General features: G+C 38.5%; 1 protein-coding gene across 3 annotated transcripts in view; it reads right to left on the bottom strand.

Moving 5' to 3' along the window:
- The window catches only part of LOC124874985 (G protein-activated inward rectifier potassium channel 1-like), a 27,457-nt gene extending 6,193 nt beyond the window's left edge, over nt 1-21,264 (bottom strand). The window contains exons 1-3 of one of the 3 annotated variants that reach the window (XM_047376710.1): nt 18,793-21,264; nt 8,575-8,791; nt 4,665-8,211 (exon numbers count right to left, since the gene is read on the bottom strand). In XM_047376710.1, the coding sequence (XP_047232666.1) occupies nt 7,544-8,211; nt 8,575-8,791; nt 18,793-19,461 (1,554 nt within the window). In that variant the 5' untranslated portion in view covers nt 19,462-21,264 and the 3' untranslated portion in view covers nt 4,665-7,543. Of the gene's footprint in view, nt 1-4,664; nt 8,240-8,574; nt 8,792-18,792 lie in introns of those variants that run through there. The other 2 variants (XM_047376712.1, XM_047376711.1) reach the window with 2 other exon arrangements.

Genomic DNA, 21,264 nt, shown 5'->3' with positions numbered 1-21,264 from the left:
TCTTAGTTTCTATTCAGTCCATAATCCCCTCTGCCGTTGTGTATACAGGTTCAACTCAGTAAATCAGGATATCCTTGAAAAGTTCATTTATTTCAGTATTTCAATTCAAAACATTAAGCTCATGTATCGTACCAAAAAATATCCAAACAGGGTATTTGCTAAAGAAGTTGGCCATTCAGAGATTGCTATAATGTGGAAAACGTGGTAGAAAAAGACACTGCCACAACCACTACTGTTAGAGGATTGCAAAGCAAATGTCATTTAAGAGTTTGGAGCACATTCAAGTGGCATTGATTGAAGCTGGATTCTGAGCTTCAAGGCCCACCACACATAGAGATATCCATGACCTGATCACCAATTGTCATATTCCCTGTGTTTAAGCTACTTCTGAACCACTGAAAAGGTCAAAAACATATTACCTGGAGTAGTGATAATTTGGATCAGACTGTTGGTCAGTGCTCCAAAATCTACATTTCAGATTTCAGTATTTGTTTTTTTATTTGGTGATCAAGATAACAGAGTCGGAAGAAAAGGCGGAGTGGTACTGAATCCAAGAAGCTTGAGGTCCAGTGTGGCGTTTCCAGAGTCTGTGATGATTTCAGCAACCATGTTATCTGGCGGTGTTTTCATCCGTCCCTCCACAGACAAGCTTTAGCTACTCTTCCAGCGGTGCTCGGCGCCTACCCACACTGCCAAAGGTACTGCCCACACTGTTAATACATGGTTTAACGACCATGGTTTTCACTGTGCTGGATTGGCTTGCTAACTCGCCTCACCCACACTTCTATGGAGAATCTAATGTAATCAAGTTTTCTGAGAAACTGAAGTTTGGTTTAACAAAAGCAACAGAAAAACTTGATAAATATTGTTTTGTATGTAATGAATCTATATAAGTTTGACTTTTCAACTGAAAGAAATGAACTTTCTGATAATCTAATTAATTGAACTGTACCTGTAGAAACTTTTACTTATGGTCATTTAGTCATTTCTTCCATTTAGGCTCAAACCTGAGTTCTTTGAAGCTTTTGATATTGCGATATTAAAGATTGAGTTATTAAAGATTTCAAGGACTTTATAATAATTATATTATAATATTATAATATATTATAATACAAATGTTAATGGGAATAATAAGATACAGAAGGGATGAAAATCACAGGAAATTTCTAAAAGTTCATGTTTCCTGGGATTGAATAACCCTATTTGACAATTTTTAATAAGTTCTACGTGTTTTTTAAATACTTTTTAATTGATACATTTAATACAAAGATAAAACTGCAATTTCTGCTTAGTTGTAGAGTAAATTTTATCAATATGTCGCAAGTTAGTAGACCTGAATCATTCAAAATCATCAATCACATAATAGCTGTGATTGTTTTATAATAATATAATGCAACATGGCTCTTAGTGATCTAATATCTGGTCTAGTATATGAACATAATTGTACTGTTTTCTTTAAAATAATAGACAAACTGAGGAACAGTTCTTTAAATATATTCTTTTAGACATCTCTAAATGTCTTCCTGCCAGTATACATTTGTTTTCAGTTTCAGGGTAAAGCGGCTTTGTCAAAACACGACAGCTATCATCCTGTTTACTGCCATAACCCGGCAGATGCTACTCATACATTTACTCTTCGATAAACAATATATTTGCATACCATTTTACGGAGCAAACAATTGTGTATCAAATGGAACCTAGTAGTCGCAGTAATTAAATTAATGTGGCAGAGAAACATTACGTTGTGACATAAAAATGTGTTGTATGAAGGAAAGCTCATAAAACACAAGCTCTTCATAGCTTACCTCAAGGTCAGTCTTTATTATAGCCTTTCTAATCTACTTGTATTGAATATAGCATATGCTTTATAAATATCAGGGAGGAAAGGTGTGTTTACAGATGGGTGTACAGTTTGGTGTTTATCACATTTATCATTCTGGTTAAGCACATAGTTATATAAAAATATATATTATATATATAATTAATATAAATAGCTATTTCATTTATAGCCTGCACTCAGATGCTATTCGTTGTGAATCCACTATTTTATAAGAATGTTCACACGTAGTACTGGCTTCTGAGGCAATATGGAGTCTGACCCAGGGTGTCAATGTGTCAGGGGTGGCACGACCCATCCCCCCACAAAAATGTTTTATTGTTTATTTGCTGATTGCATGCGTTTGGGTCATCAGACCACCACATTTAGGATTTCAAGTATTTATATAAATATGATAGAAATGCTAATGGGAATAATAAGATACAAAAGAGATGACAATCACAGTATATCTTTTAAGTTAATGTTATGTGGGATCAAATAATGCTATTTAACAATTTATGTAATTATGTAATTTATGTAATCTACATGTAATTTTTAAATATTTTTAAAATTACAAGCTTTGTAAGAAACTATAACTGTACACCACAGCTGGATACTTATCCTGAAGTTTGTACCTGCTTCCTAATATTCAAATCAGTGTTTAATTAGAGTGGACTCTGGACTGAATTTGATTATCTACAATTCAAAATCTAATTTCTAAAACATGGTTTGTGATGTGTGATATCGTTATTCTCTTTGTGAAAACACAACAAAATAATTTCTATGTTTTTTTTGGCATTAAGACAACCTTAGATTGAGACAGACGTGAAAATCTATATTTTAAAAATCTAATATTAAGACTTGTCAGATCTGGAGTGAATGACTCTACAACAGTACTCCTCAGCAAGGGGCCCGCCTCCAACCAGTACAAGACCAATGTGCTTCATTTTCCAGGAGACCATAGCTATGATAAAGGTTTCCAATTTAAAACAACATTATGAGTGCAATTTGAGTACACTTGTTTTCAAATCTATGGAAAAACATAGTTTTCTGAAAAAATAAAAGAAATAAAGGTCAATAATTTAATTTCTTGTCACATTCTCTGGAGCAGAGCAGGGGAACTGACCCATGGCAACACTATTGTATGAACCGGCTCTTTTCAGACTTGTTTAGTTAAAATATTATGAGTTATTATTAGTTATTATGTTTATTTAATCACATAATTTAAATGTGATGTCTATTTTTCATGCATATAACTGCATGAAGCCCAAGAATGTAATCTGAATGAATATTAAATCACTACAGCTAAGTCTGTCATTTTATGCTATTATCTCTAAGTGAAAATTTACCTTTGAAAACATTCTTCCCACATCTTTTATCTAAGCCACTTTAAACTTAAGCTGGATGGAGGTCATTTTGAACTGTCAACAAGTTGCATAATCATTTTTTTTCTGCTATTCTCTGCTGTATGACTAATTAGCACTGGACGTCCTCAGATGTGTAATGTCTGGAAAATTGCCTCTCATCTTGATAGCGATAATCAAGGCAACACCAGACCCAGAACGAGCCAGTCAACACCGTGACTTATGCAGGCTTGAAGATGCAATAATTAGCCAAATCTGGGGATGGAGGAGAAGGTCAAGGGCTTTGATTTTCAAGAAAGAACAAGGAGGGAAGTTAGTTAACCTTCCAGCGAGGGGTTATCAGCAACCAGGGAATTTTATTCTGGAGTTTCTTACACTTATAACCTGTGCCCTCTTAAACTTCCTTCAAAAAGAGGGGAAAAATCTTAGACTCATGTGCAAGGCTTTAATATTTAATGATTTGTGATTTAACCATTCAAGGTGAAATATGAGCCGCTGTTGATGCATTTTGCAATCTGAGAGAGCTATGGATATTGAATACCTTCACCAAGCACAGTGCAGTTATACAAAAAATAAGATTTTTCTTTTTTAATATATCAAAAAGTGCTTACTGTTTTTGGTTAGAGAATTTATTGTTTAAGAGTTGTACCATGAAGTTATGTCTTACTGTATATTTGTAATAATACACATGTCCTCTATACCATCCCTGTATTCCTAGACTTTGTTTAACGTTTTTAGTAAAGCAGTTGTGGAGCATGAGGAAAGAAACTGTACCATTTACCATGTTATTAAGTGAAATAAGTATTTGACCCCCCGTCAAAGCATGACTTAGCACCTACTGGAGAAACCTGTTTTGGCAAGCTGGAAGCACAGCACTAAGACCTTTTCTGTAGCTAGTAAAAGGTTTTTACACTTCTTAGGAGGGATTTTGACCCACTCCTCTTTAAAGAAATTCTCAGTATCGTTTAGGTTTTATGGCTGCTTCCTGGTAACCAGATTGCTCTACAGATTTTCTTTAGGAACAAGATCTTGAGACTGACCAGGGCACTCAATGACCTTAAGGTTCTTCTTTGACCACTCTGTTGTTGTTGAAGAAGTCTATTTAAGGTGTCAAAGAAGAAGATACATCCATTAGCTGTTTTTAGAGTTTTTAGTCATTCTAGATTTCACAGCAAAAGTTGTTGTGTACCCCTTGCAGAAAAATTGTCCCAAAGCATAACATTTCCACCTCTGTGCTTCACAGTGGAGAGAGTGTTCTTCAGGTCATACTTGGCATTCTGACTTTAGATCATTAACAAGGTCCTCCTGTTTAATTGTGACTGATCCTTCAACTTTCTCATTCCAGTCTTGTGCAGATCCAGTAACGTATCCATGATCTTTCAGCTCTTTGGTCTGTCCATGGTGGAAACCAATATTCTGGTTGGGTTTGATGGGATATGGTATTTCATTGATGTTTTTCATTAAAACGAAGATACCAAATAATCTAGAGACTATGCTTTTATTTGAAAGAAAACAAACTTAGAAAATCAGCAGGGAATCGGATACTTATTTTCCACAATGTATTCAACCATGCTACCAAGGTGATGGACTGCGTCAAAAAATTTGAGTTATTCAAACATAGCAAACAGCTTAAATCAAGACTGAAAATAACATACAAAGAGAAAAAGTGATTAATATTTTAAGCATATGTGTCCGACTTGACCTGATATTTTATCAGTAAGTTCTGAACCAAATCAAAATGACTGACCATATGCTAAACCTTGCTCCCCCATCTGTTTCAAATGTTTTGCTGTTGACAGGTTACCCGAATATGTTTCAAAATCATGTCTAAGCAGAAGAGTGTTTGTAGAAATATAGAAAATAGTGCCAAAGTTTAAAGAATCTCAGCCAAAATTTATTTTTTTTCTAATTTACCAGCCAATGAACCTTGAAACCACCAAAATGTATTGATAGGAACAGCTTTCAGTTTACACATTAAAAGGTCGAAACCAGTATTTAAACTTTTAGAACCTGTGAGCCAAAATAAAAGAAAATGTTAACAGAGCTAGGTCACAAATATGCCTATAATCCTATGCTGTGCTTACTCAGAAGTCGGGTCTCGGATCTAAGAATGAGACGACACCTGAGTTGGAAGTTTTCTAGTTGCAAATCACAAAACCAGCAGGATTTGCTAATTGCTGTGGATGGCTAACAACTGTTAGCAATGCAAGACAATAATGTTGTATTCCTGTCCATTTACAGCCTGTGCATTCAAACTCTAAAGGAACATGCTCACAAATAGGGCTTGTACATTCCTATGAATGCCACTGGAATAATTAGATATGGCTGACATTTCCTGCAAAATGTATTTTGAACTCCAGGTAGCTCAGGGACCTCCAATATTCCAAAGCACAATTCCCAATTCAGTAGGCATTCCAGCTGGTTTATTCCACCTGTAACTCAGAAGAGCTGAGTTCTTCATATAATAATATGCACCATATATAAAAGTACAGTAGTTACTATATTTTTATATTAACAATGAGTAAAGTACCCCAACTTATTCTTTTATAGCTTAATTGTTTTGCTCTTTTCTGGAGATGGAAGAGTAAAACTATCTGATTTAGTAAGCAACTTAACAGTGAGTCACTCATGTCATACCTCTCTCAATCTAGTACCAGTCTATACTGTGAATGTGCAGTTTGCAGCAATTATGGCAGCAGATTTGAAAACTTTTTTCCATTTCAAAAAATGCAATTTAATTATAGCTGGTTTTATTAAATATAATTTGCACATACTGAGTCCCATTATGCATTTATGAGTTGTGAGTTTCATGGCATGTAATGGGCTGTGAAGGGATGACATACTGCTCTTGACTTTAATTTAACGCTAACCACTCAGGGTGTAACTTTCACAGTATGAGAAGACATTGAAAAAGTCCTAATGTGACAGAAATGTGTTAGTGCTGGTTGTTCAGGGGACCAAAGTGCAAGTAGGAGCGTCAGAGCATGGTGAGAAGAAATGTTTTAATGAAAACTGGTACCTTACAGGGAAAAGTAAGACACAGAGCAGAGGCAGAGTAACTAGCATGGAAGCAACAGACATCGAGCAGGTAAGCCAACAGTTGAATCCAGTAAAGAACAATGAAGACCAAACGGGTTATATTCAGAGGCAGGCTGGAGAAATGATTAATGAACCAGAACAGCTAATCAGATGAAATATGGAGCAGCTATGGCAGGGAGAATGCAGACCAGCAGAAGAAGAGATGCTAATCAACACAGATGAGCAGGAACACAGAGATATCCAGGGAAGTAACAAATATCTAGATGTAACAAAACACAATAATGAACCAAGAACCTAATGAATGAACTAGAACAGCAGCAACTAAAGATAAGACATAAACAAGAAAGTGCAGAGAAACAGACAAAAAAGAAACTCAAACACCTAACCCTGGTGAATAATGACAGTTAAAGAAAATAGTGAGCCATGGCAACCAGTTTTTTATGTTAACCCTGAATGATTAATATTTCCTGTTGCAAAGTTAGGATCATGACAAGAGGTGAAAACAGTGGCTAAACTTCTTTTCTGGAGTAGGGCTGCCATTTAGAGCAAATGTTTGGCCCTACAGGCCAAGTAGAAAGACCAAGTTGATCAAGCATATTGAGTCTTATTCATCCCTACTTCGCAATAAAACCAACAACTCAACAATCAAGTTATAGTTTCTCCTGGTCTTCTCTGAAGGTGTAGCTCATAAATACTCATGAGTACAACCAGTAATGGCTACATATATAATCCTGAGAAAGGCTAACTCTAAAGGCTAAATGCAGAAAAACAAAAAATGTCAGTTAATATAAAAACAACATTGCAAATAAATACTGAATCAATTAATTAATCAGAACTTCAATAACAAAATTACAAAAAACTTCTAATTAGCTTCTTTATCGTTTTCCTTTTTTATTTTGCTAAGGTGTGTCTGGTCAGCTAGTGGTTTGGGGGAAGGTTTAGCAAATGGTCAGTTCTGCTTATTTACTCATCACTTTGTTGCTTTTTCAGTTAGAAAAGGGTGCACCAGCTAACTAAGATAATAGAGCATTTTATGTAACTGTGTAGAACATAAAATAGCACACAGAGATAAGTGTTAGAAGTCTGTGGGGGGGCACAGATGGTGATCTATCAAAACTGACTCACAGTTTGAGCGGATGGATGGCTTATTGGCATCTTCCTATTTGTGGCAATCGAAAAGAACCAAATTGTCAATTGGTAAATTGTAAAGAATTGTAAGAATTGTAAAGAACCAAAACTGCAGAGGGGGGAGAAAACCTAGGTCACAGTAGTCTTTGATTTTATGCAATGTCCTTCAAGACTGTTTGAGTTTTTAGAGTTTTTATCAGCGATCAGCGTTCATTTTGCGCAGTTTTGGGGGTAAATTGTCCTCTGGCCGACTCCCCACCAGGGGGAATTGGACTGGGGCTGGTGTTGCAGCGGTGATGGTGCTAATTGCTGCTGGCTGTCTGTGTTTCACCTGATCCCCTTCCTCAGCATTAAAATCAAGGGACAGGAGCTTGACTTGCTCCTCAGGCTGTCCTTGCCTCACGGCGGGGATGGAGCTGGACCTGAGCCGCTGGATACTGAGCGAAAGGTCTCCTGTGCTGGAGGCTTTACCCCCAGGTAATGCCGTCCCTGTTTTCAGCGCCCTCCACAGATGCTCCTCCTTGGTGGAGCTCATCCGCTGGAGTTTGCTGGGCAACCTGGAGGCCTGGTCCTCTGGGTGCTCTGCGTGATCGGCCGACAGGAGCCTTTCCCGGCGGCCCACTCTGTTACCCATTGGAGGGGAAGGGAGAGAGGGAGCAATGGGTATGGAAGTCGGTGACGTCAGAGAGGATTTCTCCTCCTGCTCTTTGGCACTGTAGGGAGGTGTGGGGACCTCAAAGGTGTTGTGGAATTGGGAGTAGTCTACTCTGAAAAATCCTTCTTCTAGAGACATGACAGGGAGAAACCGATGGCCCCACAAGACTTCATCCTCAGTGTAAGATGTTCTTGCCTGGCATGTCATACCTACAAAGAGGTGTCGCAAAGCAGAGAACTGTTTAAAAAGCAAACCAGAAAAGGGATAAGTACAAAAACAGAAACAAAGAAAAGTACATAAGTACAGAAAGCCAAAAAGAAAGGGAAAATGTGAATTGCTTCAGGAAGAAGGGAGAAAGAGACATAAAAAATACAGCCATGATGGATAAAAGCTTGTGCTACTGAATAATTAAAACCATGAAATTAAACATTCTGTTCAATATTTAATATTACTGAGAAAGGGCCCTGTGCCACGGGGTAAAAAAGTATGAAACAAAAGATAGGGACCAGGAGCGCTTCTTTAAATGTTACAGCAAAAAAGACAGAAATGACAAAGTAAGATATTGCTCTTACCTGTGGTTTCCACAATGCCCTCTAGAATAACTACTATCTCAAACTGCTCGTTCATGAGCGAGCGCTGGGAGAGATCAAAGAATGGGCTCTTAGTGTTGATCTCGTGGCAGATGGTGAGAGGTGACACCAAGAAAAGCTGGTCCGCCCCCGTGCCAAAACCAACATCCAGCTCGCACTGGTCCAGGGGCAGGAACTCTCCCTCTGGGGTCTGTCTAGACTGGAAGCACACATGATTCACACATTTGTGAGTTAAATTGACATTTTTATTTGCCAAAAGTAGAACTTTTCAGACAGACAGTAAATGTCACCAGAAATGAGCAGATTGAACACAAAGTTCAGGTAAAAGGGTTACAGACACTCATCATGAGCATGGGTATTACTGTAACTTTGGGCTTTTTAATGATGCATACGAGCAGTTATTTTCCCACAATGTCAGAATCATACAAAGAAAAATTGCAAAAACAAAAATTTAATTGATTTGAATGTTGATTTAATCTAATCCACATAGGACTAAGACCTCTGTTAACTTGAGTCAGCAACAATATGAAATTATGGAACCCTGTCTAAAATCAAGAACCTCTTTCTGTTGCCTAATGTAAACTTTTTTGCTTTTGGGATCGGTTAGTAAGGAGTCACTTGGTCCACAGATGGCAAACAGGCTGTCATTTGTATTCACAGTGATGTTGAGGACAGAAGGGTGTGACATTTCACGGGAAGACGTCTGTGCCCACAGATTCCTGGCTAACCATCATGAGGGAAAGTGTCATCCATCATGCAGCATCAGTGTCTTTTTCTTCTGTAATACGCAGACATGGAGCCTATGTTACACATCCACCAAAGTTAGATCAGAAACGCAGAGAGCAAGGCCATGAGCTGTTTAATATGAGTAATACAAGGCTAAAAAAAGCTATTAAAAAAAGCCACAACAATCAATGATGTGATTATGTATCAATCTCCAAGGTAGATTATTTCAGGAAACACATTGCCTATTTCTAACAGCACATTAGGCTGCAAGAAAATACTGTAGGCACCATTTTTGGCTGCAGAACAATGGTATTCTTCTTGAAACTGACACAGACAGTCACATACAAGCCCAGTCTGGTGTATTTAATGTGTAAATCTTCCAGTCTGAACAGACTCTTGAGAGAGGAAATCAGTGAGTCAGTTTGATGTCTTTAACCACTATGAAGCTTCTAAATTAATTAATCTTTGGAGTTAAGCAAAAATTCAGATACCACAAGAACAAAACTCAACATAGTGTCATGCTTCTTTGTGTGACATCACGGAAAAAATGTAAGCTAAGCAGCCAATATATTAGGAAGAGAAATATGAACCTTCACAAGTCTGATTCATCCTTGGGTGCAATTTCCAGATGCCTGAAGGTACCATGTTCGTCTATTTAAACAATTATATTTAAGTATAAACACAATGCAAATGTCCAGCCGTCATACTGTTCAGGAAGGAGATGGGTTCATTGTCCCAGATATTAATGTGCTAAAGCTAGTAAGAAAGAGTCATCATCCACAGTGAAGCAAGTCATGAATCAACATGGACAGAAAGGCCACTCAGCAAGGAAGAAACCATTAGAAGAGAAATCCATTTCAGATTTTACAAGCTCCAGTAAGCATTTTAAATGTTAAACTACATGACAGTACAGTTAGCATTTGACTTTGCTGAAGGGTTAAAGTAAGAAGATAGCCTTTTTGTGCCAAAATGCTCCATCTGCAAATAAGTTACGACATCAGCATGAATGTAGTCTGCCACTTCAAACACATAACTTTCACTTTTAGCTCTTCTTTTAAATAGTAGATATTAATATAGAGAAAGTCTGCCACTATTCAACATGTGGCAGTAAATTCTTCATAAACTACTAGAACAGTTTTCCTCATAAGTGTTACCTTTAAGTGGTTTTAGAAATTTATTTAACACTTTGCAATGAATAAAATGTTTGTGGTTGCTTTCAGCCATACAAAGTAGTAGAAAAAACCCACACTGCAGCTACTTTTGTACTGTCTTTATTTTTTTACTGTAATGGAGCACGACCAGACAAAACAACAGAACACACCCCTACCCGTAACGGGTTGTGCTGTCTTTTTTAGGGCACATGATGCCATGCAAAGTTTAGAAGGGCAAGCAAAACCACTAATAAGGTTTGCAAAACATTATCTGAAATAACCACCAGACCTCTGGTAAAATGCCTTGTGGATACATGAGACCAAAAAATATATTTTTGGCCATGTTTTGATAAAACCGGATCTGGATCTTGGCACCTCGCAGTCATTTAGCCAGCCATGAACTCATCAGTGCAGCAACATATTTTAAAATCAAATGTGAGGCTATCTATCCAACTGCTAAAGCTTGACTGTAACTTGGTCATCCAACAGGACAATAACAGAAACGATGGCCTAGTCAATGTCTGGAGCTCAAGCTGACTGAAATGTTTTGGCAGGGCTTAAAGAAAATGCTTCTAAACCTCAATGAATGGAAGCAATGTTCACAAATTTGGGGTTTATTGTTTAACAAATAATGGCGTGAATTTTTGTACACACTGGCTTAGATCTTTACTGCTTGGAAAAGAGCGGATCAATAATTTACTAAAAATCCCAAATACTGATAGTGGGTGTACTTTCTTCTTACTATGGAAATGTCTGCCTAAATCATAGTGCTATAATAAAAAAACACAATTAAACTACCTAATGACTGAGGACAATTCATGCTGGAATTTTAAACTGATACTTTTCTAACTTCCTCTACCAGCTAGCAGTGCTGCAGAGCCAACACTTGCTTGTATGTAAGCCAAAACAAGGGGAGCTTAGGTTTGAGCTGTTATTTTGACTTTTGTGCTGCTCTCAAATAAAACAAACACAAAAAAAAAACATTTTCTGAAAAAAATATGTTTGTTGCTGCAGACTTTCTCTCATATTGACATGCTAAACAAAATAAAAGCTTACTCGCACACTGCAATACCTCACCTATTACTTTTTGAATTTTATTTTGAATAATCTGCAGTGCAAATCAATTAAAAAAAGAAAAATAATTTCCTTGGATGTCCTATTTAAAATACTTTAGCAATAAAGGTGACGTTTTTATTTTTAGATGCACTGACTTACACTAAAGTCCACTAGCTAAATTAAACCAATACACCCTGCTAAGGAACAATAACCATGTTTGACTTTGAAAGGTCTAACAAGGTGAAAGCCTTATGTGTTCTCCTGCTGCTGAACACTCAGTGCCACAGGGGGAAGGAATTAATGGCCTTTAAAAGAGGTCCTGATATGGGGGGAGTGTTTAATTTACCAGGCCACCTGAGAGTCAGGTGGTGGAAAACCAAGGCCAATCCCCAGTGACTCACTTCCACCTGCAACAGTGCAACGCTGAGTGTGAGTGCTTACAACTTGTAAAGTAACACAAACTGTACAAATGAAATGCAAAAGAAGCATGTTGTTTTAGATTTGTCCTTGGCTTTGACAATGGAAATCTACTGACGTTTAAATGTTCAGCTCAGCTTCGGTGCCATACATCAAATGTTCAAGGCTCATCTGAGACGTCATTCACAACATTTTCTGAATGAGATTGAAAACTGGTCGGATATTGCTGTTTTTGGCTCCTTTTTTTCTTTTTCCTGTTTTTTCTTCTTGTCCTCCTGTGTTTGGCAGTGCCAGATGTTTCAAGTAATGTGGACTTGTCTTCCTGCATGTCTGTCTCCCATCTCCTGCTGTCTTCGCAACCTGCTAAAACAAGCTTCTGCTGACACTGATGAGCACCATCCAGCTGTCATTCCCTTTCTTTGCATCTTAGTCCAATTTGCCACATTGCTGCTGTTTACTGCATGGTTCCTCGCATTTTTCAGTTTTTTTCCCGTAGGGGTCTAATAGCAGACATTTTTTTAAAACCATATCCCATAATGATGCAGGGCTCAGTGCACCTCTGCATTCTGATGTTTTATTAATAATAGCAGCATTAATATTAATAGAGATTGAAGGACTTGTATCTCTTTAAGATCCCATGCATGGACATATAAAGAATGTGCAGTTAGCATTTCTGCTGGTAATTAAAGATGGAAAATAGTTTCATTCAATTCACAGAGAGAAGACACAATAATCCCTGTATTCTTTAGTCCAGGTAATGCATTCTTGTCAATTTAATCCTTGAAATATTTTTTTTACATTTCCAAATGAGCGATAAATGTGACAGAATATCGGCAGACTCCACAAAGCCTTTGACAATGCAGCATGATTATAATTCTCATTTAGAGTATTTTAAAAGTGACAGAAGCTGTCCTACTACATTGATATCTCTTTCCCACATAATTGCTGTTCTTCAGAATTAAAGTGAGTAAACTGAGGGCAGCGTGTAAGCACACAGTTACAGTTTAGGCTAGGTTTCTGTCTAAAGGCTTTTAAGTTATTACTGCATAATGTTCATATTTCAAGAATCTCTGCTGCCATCTCAAGCCTTGCAGCCTCTTACATGTTTTCTAATGACAAGCTTCCCTGTCCCTACTGAAAAAAGGCATCCCACACAGCATGATGCTGCCACCACCATGCTTTACAGTAAGCCATGTGTTGGTCTCCTCTGACCAGGGGACTTTCATGCACGTAGCTTGTGGCAAAGTGAAAGAGGAAATCTCATAGCTTTCTTTCAAAGCTGGCTTTCTACTTGCTGCTCTTTTATAAAGGTCAGATTTGTGGAGTGGAAAACTAATAGCTGTCCTTTCAACAGATTTTACCAATTGAACTGTGGTCCTGGACAGTTATGTGATCTGATTAATGCTCCCTTTTTTAGACCAGTTTAGGTAGACAGCCATGTCTTGGTAGGGTTGCAGTAGTGCCAAACGTCTACCATTTTCAGATGATCAGTGGAACAGTCTTTTTGGAGATGTTCATGGGCTAGTATTTTGTTTAAACTTCTTGACAACTTTATCACTGACTTGTCTGCTGTGTTCCTTGGTCTTCATGATGCTGTTTGTTCACTAACAAACCTCTGAAGCCTTCACAGAACAGCTGGATTTATACCGAAATTAAATCACACACAGATGGACTCTATTAACTAATTAGGAGTTTAAAAGTAAAGGAGCACAGTAAATTTAATGTTTGCATATTTATAGCATTCTAGCCACAGTAGCTGCTAATTTAAACAGTTTAGGCCTTTCTGTCCAGCCTAACTGATTTAAATGACATGATTATGTGGAAACAGTTAAAAAGCAGAAGGCGCAGGGTGCCATAAGGCTCAGTGGGGAAATTGGGTGCACCATGTACTGAAGCTGTCAATCCTCAACACAGCTTCGCAAGCTTAACTCCCAGCCCTGGCCATTTATTGTATGTTGTCCCCTTCTATCTCTGCCACCGTCCCTGTAAGACAACCATCAAATAAAGGCCACAAAATCTTACATAAAAGAAGATTATGTAACATCAACTGCAACTTCTATTTGTGTTATTAAGTTATTAAAGACCCATTAGGATTAGATTAAAAGTAATTCACTGGAAAAATGACACTCAGAAGGGGTGCCCACTTGCATAGCTTTGCTTTGATTTTTATTTTTGTCTTATACTTGTATTAAGACTGGAGATTCAGGATCACATTCTGCATACTACAGGCAGATAGCCTAGAAAAGAAAACCCACAAAGCACAGACACAGTGGGTACCAAAGGATGATGACACTGTAACAAATTTTCAAAGTGCTATAGGATTTGTGTAATTTATTTTCAATATAACTGTTGTATAATTAATAGTGTGTAGACAATCAAAGCTGGTCAGGGTGCCAGGGTGCACAATGATGGAAGAACATACTTAATACCAGCTGTTCTTTAGAATCACCAGTTAACCAGCTTGGGTGTTTTTGGATAAATATGTTAACAAAGCCAGAGATGGTGCAGGCTGCACATAGGAAACAAAGATTTAAACCAGTAATATTTCTTTCAGGCAGCCAAAAATACTTACCACAACACTGTCAGGTTGTTCTGCAGGATTTCATTTCAAATTGTATAATATTATTCTGAGAAAATGAAGTAGATCAAGGCTAACTCCAATGTTTGTTGACAGCAGACACACCGGGAACAGAAATATGTATCATTTTCCTTTCACTAATGATAACACAGTTTAAGACATGAGGTACTGTACCAAAATATGCACCATTTAATTACTTTTTTGCTAAAACCCTGAGTATCCAGGCCTCTAAGGAATTTACAGCCTGTTCCTGACCCTGAATTTCCCAGTAACTGCCATGTCACACAGCAGTTAGACACCATTCACTGAGATTTACTGCAGCAGCTCTTATTTCTGCAGGACAAGGTTTTGAGAAGACCATCTGAGTGACCCTAAGAACTATGTTACCAGACCACAAAATGGCACATTGTTTCCAAAATTGCTTGTGTAGTACTTCCTGGTGATGTGTACAGTGGTTTACATTTTGTCACGTTACAACAGACTTCAATTTACTTTTATTGGGATGTGACATGATATACCAACATAAAGCTGTGAATGGCTGTGAAATCAGACAAAAAATATCCATGGTTGTCTCATTCTTTAATAAATAAAATCTGATAAGTGTGGCCTGTATTTGTATTCAGCCCTTGACATACAATATATTGCGGAAGCACTTTTGGGGAATATCTGTATCAGTTTTGCACATCCAGAGACTAAAACTAAAACCTGGCGGCTTTTGTTTCCAAAGATTTTGATACTGCCACCACCATGTATCACATCGGGGGATGGGTTGAGCTGTGCTGGCAGTTTGCCAACACACATAGCAGTATCAGTGTTAGCCAAAAAGTTACATTTGGTTCTTCCACAACCTTGCTTTGTCTTCTAAATGGTTTGTGGCAAACTGCATAAAGGACTTCTTATAGAGTCATTTTATAGTGGCTTTCTTGTTGCCACTCTTCCATAAAGGTCAGATTTGAAGAGTGCACAAGTGATAGTTGTCCTCTCACCAGATTCTTTCACCTTAGCAGGGGATATCTGCAGCCCCACAAGAGTTCTCATGGGAACACAAGATTTCCTGACCCAGCCTCTTAGTTTAGGTAAACATACACGTCTTGGTAGGTTTGCCGTTGCGCCATGCTCTTTTCATTTTCAGATGTTAGACTGATTTGGGCTCTGTAAGATGTTCAAAGTTTGAAGCATGGTTTTTTTAACCTAACCCTGGTCTAAACTTCTCCACCATTTTATCTCAGACCTGTCTGTAGCGCTCCTCAGTCTTCATGATGCTGTTTGTTCACTAATGCTCTCTAACAAACCCCTGAAGCCTTCACAGAACACCTCGAATTTCGATGAGATGAAATTACACAAAGGTATACTACCAACTAGTTACTGTAGGTGATCTCTAAAGGAAACAGCAATTGGCTTTACTTAGTGGTTTTAGAGTAAAATGGGATGAATACAAAAGCACTCCACGCTTTTCAGATTTTCATTTGCAACTTGAAAACAATGTAGCTCTAAGTTTCCACCCCCCCAAAAAAATGTATCAAAGTTTTAGGTTGTTAGTTGACAAAATTTGGAAAAGATCAAGGTGTAAAAAACCTTTCTGCAAGGCTCTGTAATAATATGCAACATATAGAGCAGCAGCAGCTTTATGGGTTCTAAGACTTTAATCTAGAGATGATTCACCCTTATGCTGCATACTGTTTAAAACTCCGGAATACTCTGACTGGCTCTTAGTTTATCATAAATCACCACATCTGCTTCAGAGAGCTTTATGCCTATATGGAATAAAACAGCACTATAACAAAGGGTTGGGATAACACATTTGGATTTTTTATAGCTTTTCCTGTAGGCACAACTGAGTGTGAAGCTTTTCAGGAATAATAATTAGATAGACATTTAAACAAATAAATTGGCTTGAAAAGGTAAATTAATGACCACATAAGAAGTCACGATTTAACTGAAGGACATATGAAATACATAAAGACAATTAAAGTTCGTACAGTAATTTATCATACATTAAATCTAAGAGGTAAAGGGAAGCTTGGAATAAAAAAACAAAGCTAAAACTGTCCTAACAATCTAGTTCCTACATAGTAAATCCACAGAGATAATGTCAACATGATATACGATTCTTCTTGGCTGTTTAAAACTGCAACAGACTGAATTAGAAAGAATGATAACGGAACATAAAACTGTCCAAGACTTATTATTGTTCTTTGTGCAGGGAGAAAAGGTGATGATTGTGCATTTTTTCCACTGAATTGTCCTCTTTGATTGGTTGTTAAGTGCAATCAAGAGACCATATTTTTCTTTGCCTTTCCAGGCTATTAATTGGGGAAGGAGTGATAACAAAGTGAAATGTAAGCTATCTTAGAAGGAGCTGAAACTAAAGATATAAATAATTAATTATCCATAGCTTTTAAATGTGCAGTGATTTGTTTTAGTCTTAAAACTAAAATGAAAAATGACAGAGAGCAAGCAAGAAGTCCTTTTTTTATACATGATGTCATGTAAGGTCTGGAGAATAAAGCAGAAACCCTTTAGTAGTAGAAGTTCTAACTGGAAACTGGAAAGTAGCCTGTGACATTAGATCATAACGCGGAGACCCTGAACGCACCACTAACTCTACCTGTCACAGATACGCAGCAATGCAAGCCCCTTTAGACATATGTTAATGGTTTGAACAGGGGAGCTACCGAGGAAGACCATGCAGTGTGATATTTTGGTGCAGAGGTTTGCTTTTTTAGCACTGATGTAAAAATATTACTGTAAAGAAATGCAAAACGCATCTCCCCAGTGACAACAAAAGATGTAAAAACCCTGTTTTGTTGCTGAAGTTAGACTCTTTTGTTTCAGTTGTGAATTTGCTTGTTGTGTGTGTTCCTCCTTTCTTCTATAACAGCCACCAGAAGCTGCCTCAGCTTTGCTTTTATCTTCATGCTTTTTTTGGTACTGACAGCGATTCATAAAACGCATTTTCACTGTCAGCTCTCTGTGCTTCAGATCTGTGCAGGGTTTTTATGTTCAGGAAAAAGCACTCTAGAGGTTTGTATTCATTGGGTACCGCCTAGTATGTATGGATATTGGTTCAATCATTATTTTAATCAGGAGCCATAGTTTAAGCCTACATCTGGGTGTATATTTGTAATAAACCCAAAGGAGAAAGACATTAACGCTATATACTTTTGTTTATTTATCTTAAGTCATATCATCATTGCAACATTTATCGACATTATCCTATACTGCATGTTTTCCTGATATCATGCAGCCCTAATTACAACTACACAGAGAAGCAGCCAAGATGCTTATAGTGACTGGAGCTGCAGAGAAAGCAAGTAAAAAAGACTTCTGGTTAGAAAAACCCAAAATTAGATGCAAAGCTAACTCCCCATATCACCCTGAAAACACAATTCCCACCACTAGGTTGCTTTTTTTCAGCAGGGACAGAGAAGCTAAATTGATGGGATGATGGATAAAGCTAAATACTGGGAATACTGGGGAGATCCTGGAAGAGGCTGCAAAAGACGTAGGCCTGGGAGAGAGGTTCTCCTTCCAGCCTAAACAAACAGCTAGAGCTACAGCGAACTATACTTGTGTGTTAGAATGGTTTAGTCAAAGTCAAAAACATAATTCCTATTGAGAATCTGAGGCAAGATTTTAACTGAACTTGAGCTATTTTGTGGAGAAGAATAAATAAAAAATGTGAGTTGCTATGTGCAAAGCTATTTGAGACACTCTAAAAGGCTTGCAGATGTAATTGCAGTGGAAGATGATTCCACAATGAGGCCAGCTGTAAATGCACACTTTGCAGATTTCTATTCATGTGTTATTTTCCTTCCACTTCACAATTATGGGCGACTTTATGGTGGCCTTTCATGTCAAATTCCAATAAAATACATTAAAGCATGTAGCTGTAACATGGTAGTGTAAAGCCCTGACACCGCGGGGACGTTGCTTCTGATGACCCTGACTATCAGGCAGCACACTCAGCAGCTCCAAAGCTGAGAGGAAGAAAAAGTGCCAAGCGCAGTTATTAATTCAGCTCCAATGTATCTTGATCGAATGGTGATCGATTAAAGTATATCTAATAATGGAATAAAAGACCTGCAGGGAATTTCAGCAATTTTTTAAAAGAACAGAAACTCAATGGATAAGTTGTGGCGTCCTCTGAGAACCTAATGAAGAATCTCACAGCGAATTAAGTGACAGACAATTAGTATCTCCCTTGATAATGGCATCTCCAGAGTTAGGGTTGCGCAAAAAGCAGCACCTTGGATTCCGGTCACAGCCTACCTTAATGAGTTTGCACCTGATCTGCGCGGACACCATGTGGCTGTTCCGCAGGTTTCCCACTCGAAACATGAGGCACAACTTTCCGTCCCGCTGCGAAATGACGGCGTCCTGGCTGAACATGAGCGTCTCTGCGCGCTTCTTCGGCTGCGACATCTTGATGAACATGCAACCGATCAGGAAGGCGTCCACGATGGAACCCAGCAGGGACTGGAAAAGGAAGAGGATGATGCCCTCTGGGCACTTTTCGGTGATGTAGCGGGAGCCATATCCGATTGTCGCCTCGGTCTCGATGAAGAACAGGAACGCGGAGGGAAAGTTATACACGTTGGCGACGCACGGCGTGTAGGACGGGTCGTGGCCGGTGTTGCTCAGGTCCCCGCGGATGTACGCGATCACCCACCACATCGAAGCCATGACCAGCCACGCCACCGTGTAGGTGAGGATGAAGATGAGCAGGTTCCACCTCCACTTAAGATCTACCAGCGTGGTGAAGAGATCGGACAGGTACCTGCTGGTCTCTCCGCCAAGGTTACCGTGCTGGACGTTGCAGTGGCCGTTCTTCTCCACGAAGCGCTGCCGCTTCCTCTTCACCTGCGCAGAAAAAGTCATGCTGCTGCTGGTGTTCACCACCTGATAGTCCTCGCCAAATTTCCTCCGTAGAGCCGACATCCTTCCACTCGCCTAACCGACAACAATAGGGTTCTCCTGGCGCAGGACTGGGCTTTTTGCGCAACTTTTTGTCCTCCGTGCCCAAAACCATGCAGCGCTCTTCAGCGCGCTATTCTTGCATTCTGTGAGATGGAGATGCGCCTCTCTTCTGTAAATTAATCGTAAGCAAGCAGAGATTCTGCGCAATGCACGATCCAGGGTCGCTCCTTTTACGCAGAGAGGTCTCATCCAAGTGCCAACTTTGCGTTCTTCCTCCTCTCAGGGGGAGGGCTTAGGACTGAAAATATAAGCTGTGCGTTGTATTCAAATACAGCTCCCCTTTACTGTGCCAGAGAAACAGTTTAGTGCGCACCACTGGCACAGGAGTGTTCTAGTAGTAGTGACATGTTTTTATACGCCCTGATCCATTCAGAAACAAGCAATGCGCGCCAACTTTACGTAGGCTAGATTTTATTTATTTATTTATTAATTCATTTTCATATCTCGAGCAGATAAGTGTGGGCCACCGCACCACCTAGAATTTGCAGCTTTCTGTAGCCAGCTGCCTCTTTACGGCTGCTTAGCTCCCCCTAGTGTTGCTCCGTTAGAAGTAGAACTGAGGCAATTCTGTAAAAGTATTGCTTCAGGTGAAGAAATATCTTATGAACAGCTGGGAATATTTATTTGTGTTTAATGTTCTCCGTTCAGAAAATAGAAAAGTTTACTGTCAGGGCATTTTTTAAATGAAAGCTGGGCTTAATATTTTTGGCACAAATGTGTGTACTCGGTGTCCCAGGTGATTTTTATTTTGTGTCATACTTCTGTGAAATCGGACAAAGACAAGGGCAAGGGATTTATTGGCATGTTTGTCTTGTTGTCGATCATTATTCACACCTCCAAAACGGAATTAAAATATCATGAGACTACATACAAGAAGAGAAAAAAACAAGAAAACATACAGTTTTAAAATCATGGACCAGGAGAAACTATTAAATACGCCTTAACATGTTGCAATTCAACAATTTTTGTTTGTTTCTTTTGTTTATTGTTTTAGTTTTTTACTTTATTAAAAAAAGTATACAAGCAAAATCATTCTTAAAGACAACATGTACACGGGTATATTGGGAGTGGAATGAAAAAGCCACTTATCAAATTCCACCCCCACTCAATTCAAGCTATAGCGTTGTTTGCATTATACAATACAATGTAATATTTTTTTTTCATTATGGTTTTGCATATATATGTATACTATACGTCACTCAAGTAAATTGGGTGGTTGAGGTAAAGTGTACACCCTGGACAGGTCACCAGAGAGACCAATTAATCTTTAAAGTTTTTCGACTAAGAGAAGAAACAGGAGTACCCAGAGAGAACCCACAAATGCACATGGGAAATTTTCAAATTCTATGCAGAAGCTTTTCTATATATAATATAATGTAATGGCTGCATGGTGGAGCAGTGAGTAGCACTTTTACCTTGCAACGAGAAGATCCTGATTCTGACTTAGCGCTGGGGTTCTCCTTGAGCATGCTTGAGTTCTCTCTGGGTACTCTGGCTTTTCCCCACAGTCCAGAAGCATGTGTATTAGGTTAACTGGCCTCTCTAAATTGCCCTTAGGTGTGAATGGATGTGTGCATGGTTGTTTGTCCTGTGTGTATCTGTGTTGTCCTGTGATGGACTGGCGACCTGTCTGGGATATACCCCGCCTCTTACCCGTAGACCATCGGCCCATTTTACCTAAATATAATAAAATGAAATAAATACACAATTTCCCTGCACATTTCCTTGATTGTCATCAGGTCTTCTCCAACTTGTACTTCAGAC

This window comes from Girardinichthys multiradiatus, chromosome 10 (genome assembly GCF_021462225.1).
Source record: "Girardinichthys multiradiatus isolate DD_20200921_A chromosome 10, DD_fGirMul_XY1, whole genome shotgun sequence".
Lineage (NCBI taxonomy): Eukaryota > Metazoa > Chordata > Actinopteri > Cyprinodontiformes > Goodeidae > Girardinichthys > Girardinichthys multiradiatus.
This window is presented reverse-complemented; position numbering and strand designations above follow the sequence as displayed.